Genomic DNA, 7,045 nt, shown 5'->3' on the forward strand with positions numbered 1-7,045 from the left:
GGAACTTTTTGTCCTTAACTTCCAAAAATACCCTCATCGTGTCAGTGTCCCTGCGTGCAGTCGCGATCTTGTCCACCGTGAGTTGAAGTCTCGATGCTTCCTTATTTCGTAGAACAAATAAAAAAACTACTCCCTTCGTCTTTCATTGAAATGGTATTTTCAATGACGTGGAGCAATATCCTATCTTAACGTCCTTTTCTTACCCACAAAATTTGAAACCAATGAATCCAAAATGAAAACTTGGACGAATCGCTTTTAGGTACTTGCTAGAGCTTTAACCAATTAAGCTTGATGTTGCATATCAGAAGGGATGGTTTGGAGTTGGATATGGCAGTGCATTTCTATTCTACAAGTGAGACTCTCACTTGCTAGAGGAGGAAAACCAAGTACCTCACACTAGTACAGTCTCCAATTACCTGTCCAAGTCTCATCATGATCCAAAATCAATTAAAAGAGATTTTAGAAGAAACAAAAACAAACTAAGAAGATTCAGGAGAAGTAAAAAAAAAATACAGTAGAAGATTATGATTCCAAAAAACTAAACATTTTTAAGATTACAAACAACAAAAGTACAAATCCTCCCCTCCTCCCTTCACTCACCATCCTCTTCTTTTCTAATTCTTTATATGAAAAGATGCCTTCCCTTACAAAAGTTCACATTTCACACACAAGAAGTGCACAGATCAAGAACAATGGGATTTAGAAAAATATAACATAAGAAAACCAAAAAAAAATAAAATGTAAAAGAGTTTCAGCATCATCTTCAACTAATAATTCATACATGTAAAAACAAGGGGAAAAAAATCAGTATGGAGGGTAGTAGTATCCACCTTGTCCCATTCCGTTGGCGGGCGGCATCCCATATGGATTCATACCAGGAGCACCACCGGGATTCATCCTGGCCAAACTAGCTTGACCTTGCATTCCATTGTTCGCATAATTCTGCCACAATTGCTGTTCTTGCAGTAGAAGGTGTTGTTTCTTTTCTATATCTGCCATTTGCACGTATGATGGTGGAGGTACAACTAATGATGCTGCAAACGGGTCCTGGTTAACGGGCATCACTGTGCCATCTGGAGCAGGCAAAGCCAGTACAGGAGTCCCATTCCTCGCAGGCAACGGCAATGCCACACTACTAGCACTTCCTCCAGTCAGTTGGGAAGTGCTCACATGCTGTCTCACTGCTCCTTGATCATACATTCCGTTTAAAAGTAACGGGTCTAACCCTCCGCCTAATGCTGCCTTCTGTCTAGATAAACCACTAGCTGTTTCAACAAGAGCTAATTCCCAATCTGCTTTACCAGCCTCAGCTGCTGGGTTTTGCCACGCTGAGGTTACTTCAGATTGCCCATTTGACGGGAATGCTTCCCAGGAACCGTTTCCATTAGTAGTGGCTGGTCCGGAGAACAATGCTAGGGCTAAGCTATTTGATTGATCATCGGCTGAAACAGCATTCTCACTTAAATTCAACAGATCCCCTGTGTCCTGCTTTTTAGGCTGAGGTGGTTCTGGTTTAGGTTCAGGCGGTGGTGGTGGTGGCGGAGTATAAGTCTCCGGAGCTGGAAGTGCCTTTATCTCATTCATGTCAGGGACAGGTTCCTCCTCTGGAGGCGGTGGAGTTTCTTCTCGTTTCTCAGGGCTCTTTGGTCTCTTTGCTCTATCTCTCATGAACTCTTCTAGAGTCTCCAAGAGTTTATCAGTAATCCTCTGAACTTCTGGATACTCAGAAGACCTAGCTACACCTGTATCCTTACACCAACCATAGAACAAAACAAGCTCGTCAATCTGCTTTGCTGCACTAGCATAAGATTCAAATGCTTTGACACATTCAGCGTACTCCATATCAAAGAATTTGTCAAGTAATGCAGCCAATACCTCACATATATCAGCATAAAGCTGAAAACTTTCCTTAACAATCTGGTAAGTTGCAACCAACACCATTCTATTGTTCTTGGCGGTACCAGTAGGACGACAAGCTAAAAAGCGATCGAGAAGCCTTTGGAGCTGGTTCATTTTACCTAAAACCCTTTCTGGTTTCATTTCCCTAAGTGGAGTGACTGGCTTCTTATCACCTCTGCCCTGACTAGCTTCATTTACATCACCAAAAGACCTCGATCTCTGCGGCGGTCTTGACCCAGACCCATACCCACCACCATAACCAGAATCATCTCTAAAATCACCATAACCAGAGTCATGATAAGACCTCGGCGGTGGTGACCTGAACCGATCCTCTCTTCGATCAAACCTATCATCCTCCCCACGCCCCCCACCACCACCGCCTTGTTTCTTCTCATACATTAAAAACTCAAGCTTCTGATCAAGATAAAGTGCATAAGTACGAACAAATGCGGAATGATCCCACGAATTCGAATGCGCCTCATCCCTAAAATCCGACATATTCAACAACCTAGTCCCTTTCCTGGTAGCATACAATATCTCTTGCTGAAAAACAGGATCACCTTCACTTAATAGTCTATGAACAAGTGTTAATGCTTTCAACGCAACGATCCAATCCCGAGTTTTACCTAATCTTTTAGATACAGTAGCTACGCAAGCATTTACATAACCCCTTGAATAAGATGTTAAATGCAAAATCTCTCTTATGTATTTCTCAGAAGCTGGATCATCATCATGACTTGTTGCTTTGACAATTGCTACTTCTAGATCTGGTGCTGTATTACTTGCTACTTTTGCTATACCAATACTTGTTTGATCTTTTACAGCTCCAAGTGCCTTCCTAATTGACATTTTCTCACTACTGTGATTCTCACTACTATTAATTTCAGATCTAAATAACAACCACCCACTTCTTAATTATATTATTCAAGATAACCCATTCATTTTCTATCACTGATTATGACTTCAACAGCTCAAATTAGCCTAAAAAAACCAGGAAAATTCAAAAAAATCAGATCTTTTACCGATGATTCCGGTTCTCGACCGCTCCGATTGACAGCTCTGGATCTGTATTGAAGACCCTTTGATTGATCAGATCGGGGAAAACCGGAGCTGTAGAAACTAGGGCAAAAGCAAGCTCTGAGCTGGATCTGTTCAGCAGAAGAAAATGAAGAAGAGAATACGCGTTATACAGAGGATTTATTTAAGGTTTTTTTTCCCGATTTGTTCTGCGCCGGCTTTTTAAATTTTTCTTGTTGGGCTGTTATTTTGTTGTAATGAAGCGGATCTGATGGGATTATATCGAGAGCTTAAGATCCGGTGGTGGTTGTTTGAATTGTGTAATCATAGTCGTATTTGTAAGTGCAAGTACTTGAGTTGGTTCCAGAAATTGTCGGGTTCTGTCGGTTAACCCCATGGATCAATGTACCATGAATTGAGTTACATTGCGAGTAACTGTACTGAATCTGATATCACTCTTCTTCAAGATAGCTAATATAATCTAATGCTCTGATATTAAATTTCGTTTGACTGGTTATATATAACTGTCTTTATATGTTGTTTTATGTTTTGATCGTTTAGAGGTGCATGCTCATTATTTATATGAGTGTTAGAAACATGTTTTCATAAGCCATCATGGTGATTAAATTGAGAGACAAGATTTGAATATTATTTGAAAAATGAATTCAAAAACATCTCATCGGAGATGGCATAAGCATATTATGTGCATTTGGCAACAAGGGAGGAGACGTCGCATGTTGGTTAAACTTCAACATAGAAGTCATTAACAAGCTGGTTAGGACAAGATTAGGAAATTGATGTAATCCTAAGGGAATTAGAAGTCATCTAGTTCTAAGAAAAGGAAAGACATGTAATAAGGTAATAGGACTAGGAAAAGGAATTCATAGTTCTATATATACATGATCACCAAAGTTGTGGTTGATCATATGAGCAAGATTAGAGCTTTGTGTTTAGTTTTGAGAGATTTTCTAAACATCAATAAAGAGAGTTGTCTTTATATAAGCTAAGTTTCATCTTGCAGTTGCCATTAATTGGTATCAGAGCTTGTTTTCTGAGCCATGGAAAACGAAACCACCATTGTGGGTGCAAAACAGTTCACGCCACCATCAATACAAGTTCCAATCCTCAACGCCACAAACTACACAGTATGGGCCATGAGAATGAAGGTACTGATGAAAATCTACAAAATTTGGGAAACAATTGATCCTGGTACATTGGACCCGGACAAAAACAATGTTGCCATTGGATTACTCTTTCAAGCAATACCAGAATGTCTTGTTCTACAAGTTGGTGAACAGGAAACTTCAAAGAAAATTTGGGATGCAATAAAGGCACGTAATCTCGGAGCTGATCGAGTTGAAGAAGCCCGTCTGCAAACCTTAATGTCTGAATTTGAAAGAGTGAAGATGAAAGACACTGATACTATTGATAGCTTTGCAGGAAAGCTATCAGAGATAGCCTCAAAAGATGCGTCACTTGGACAATCCATTGATGAAGATAAACTGGTAAAGAAGTTTCTCAATAGTTTACCAAGATCCAAGTATATTCATATCATAGCTTCTCTCGAACAAGTCTTACATTTAAAGAAGACTAGCTATGAAGATATAATTGGAAGATTGAAAGCATATGAATCCTTGATGAAGAAAACAATAGAGAAACTCAAGGAAAACTCTTGTACACAAACTCTTACCAACAAAACTCTGCGACAAGAGGAAGAGGTCGTGGAAGAGGTGGTAGAGGAAACAGAGGCCGAGGAAGGGGAGGAAGGTTTAACTCACAAGATAGAACAACAAGTCAGAATGATCAAAACCAAGGGAAAGAAAAGAAGGATAGATCAAACATTATTTGTTACAGATGTGATAAACCAGGACAATTCTCCTCTGTATGCCCTGAAAGAATACAAAAGATGGAAGAAACAAACAAGAATGAAACAAGGGAAGCAGATACAGCTCTTTTCATGCACGAAGTTGTATTCTTAGACGAAGGGAAACTAATACCAAAGAACTACGAATCAAAGGACGAAGAAGAAGGAATCTGGTATTTAGATATGGAGCCAGCAATCAGATGACTGGTAAGAGACACTATTTTTCTGAACTCAATGAGAAAATCAAAGGACAAGTGAAGTTTGGGGATGGATCTTCTGTAGAAATTGAATGGAAAGGATCAATTCTATTTCAGAGCAAGACCGGAGAACAGAAGCTTGTCACAAACATCTACTTCATCCCAAACTTACAAAGCAACATTCTACGTTTAGGACAAGCTACAGAAGTTGGATGTAATGTTAGAATGCGACAAGATTATCTAACAGTTCATGACCCAAGTGAAAGACTTTTAGTTAGAGTCTCACGCTCACAGAATAGACTCTACAAGATAAGTCTCATGATTGGAAGGCCATTGTGTCTGAATATGAGACTGGAAGATCAGACATGGAAGTGGCACGCAAGGTTAGGACACATAAGTTTCAGAACCTTAAAAACTATGTCTCAGAACAAGATGGTTCGAGGGCTACCACAACAAAACGGAGTGGTGGAGAGGAGAAACAGGACTCTAAAGGAGATGACAAGAAGTTCCTTAAAGGCTATACATGTACCTAATTATCTATGGGGAGAAGCTGTACGACACTCCACATACCTAATAAACAGGATACCTACGAAAGCTCTGAAAGACATGACTCCATATGAAAGTTTGCGAAAGAGAAAACCAAACATAGATCATTTAAGAGTGTTTGGTTGCAAAGCATACGCAACAGTTGATTCTGCAAATCTTAAGAAACTGGATGATCGATCTCAGACTCTTGTGAATCAAGGAATTGAGCCTGGATCCAAAGCTTACAGATTATTCAATCCAACAACGAAAAGAGTAATAGTGAGTCGAGATGTGGTGTTTGATGAGACAGCACATTGGAACTGGAAAGAAACTAATGATGGACCAAGTAGGGATCCAGGTATGTTTCACATGATATGAGGTCAAGTAATTGATGAAGGAGAAGGACCCATAACCATCAACACTGAAGAGAATCACTATGATAATCAAGAAGAAGAAGAGAATATTGAAAACACTGAGAAAAAAGAAGAAGAAGAAGAAGAAAACCAAGAAGCTTATGCAAGGAGAATTCTGAAAGAAGCAGGACTTGAAAATTGTAATCCAACTAAGATACCAATGGAGTTTGGACTTAAAGTTTCAAAGGCACAAGAAGAAGCTGAGATTGATCCAACGAGTTATAGAAGAAATGTTGGATGCCTAAGATACTTATTACACACAAGACCAGATTTGGATTTCTCTGTGGGAGTAGCAAGCCGTTATATGCAGAGTCCACACAAGTCTCATGGTGATGTAATAAAGCAGATATTGAGATATCTAAGAGGAACAATCAGTTGTGGATTGAAGTATAGTCGAGGAGGATCAAAAGGAATTGTTGGGTATAGTGACAGCAGTCATAATATTGACCAAGATGATGGAAAAGGTACAACTGGTCATATATTTTATCTAGGTGAAGCACCTATTACATGGTGTTCACAGAAGCAAGACACTGTAGCCCTCTCATCCTGTGAAGCTGAGTTTATGGCTGCAACAGAAGCAGCTAAACAATCAATATGGCTTCAAGAACTGTTGGGTGAAATCAAAGGAAGAGAACCTGAAAAAGTTCTCATCAAGATTGATAATAAGTCTGCAATTGCACTCACTAAAAATCCAGTGTTTCATGGGAAGACAAAACACATTCACAAAAGGTATCATTTCATACGAGAATGTATCGAGAAGGAGATCATCAACGTTGAACACATACCAGGAACTGAGCAGAAAGCAGATATATTGACAAAGGCATTAGCTCGGATCAAGTTTGAAGAAATGAGACAATTGATTGGAGTACAAGATATGTCAAGGGTAAGGTTGAAGCTTAACGGGGAGAATGTTGGTTAAACTTCAACATAGAAGTCACTAACAAGCTGGTTAGGACAAGATTAGGAAATTGATGTAATCCTAAGGGAATTAGAAGTCATCTAGTTCTAAGAAAAGGAAAGATATGTAATAAGGTAATAGGACTAGGAAAAGGAATTCATAGTTCTATATATATATGATCACCAAAGTTGTGGTTGATCATATGAGCAAGATTAAGCTTTGTGTTTAGTTT

The 7,045-nt window shown here is 39.2% G+C and overlaps 1 protein-coding gene across 1 annotated transcript; it reads right to left on the minus strand.

The window, feature by feature from the left end:
• Nucleotides 1-528: 528 nt before the first annotated feature.
• LOC113355833 (probable clathrin assembly protein At4g32285) lies at nt 529-3,424 on the minus strand. The gene has a single exon (XM_026598785.1). The coding sequence runs from the start codon at nt 2,746-2,748 to the stop codon at nt 805-807; it is 1,944 nt and encodes a 647-aa protein (XP_026454570.1). The 5' UTR covers nt 2,749-3,424; the 3' UTR covers nt 529-804.
• Between the last annotated feature and the right edge of the window lie 3,621 nt (nt 3,425-7,045).

This window comes from Papaver somniferum, chromosome 3 (genome assembly GCF_003573695.1).
Source record: "Papaver somniferum cultivar HN1 chromosome 3, ASM357369v1, whole genome shotgun sequence".
Taxonomy (NCBI): domain Eukaryota; kingdom Viridiplantae; phylum Streptophyta; class Magnoliopsida; order Ranunculales; family Papaveraceae; genus Papaver; species Papaver somniferum.

What these genes read in the sequence shown, in the direction of transcription:
- LOC113355833 (XM_026598785.1), bottom strand. Translation starts at nt 2,748, where the DNA reads ATGTCAATTAGGAAGGCACTTGGAGCTGTAAAAGATCAAACAAGTATT.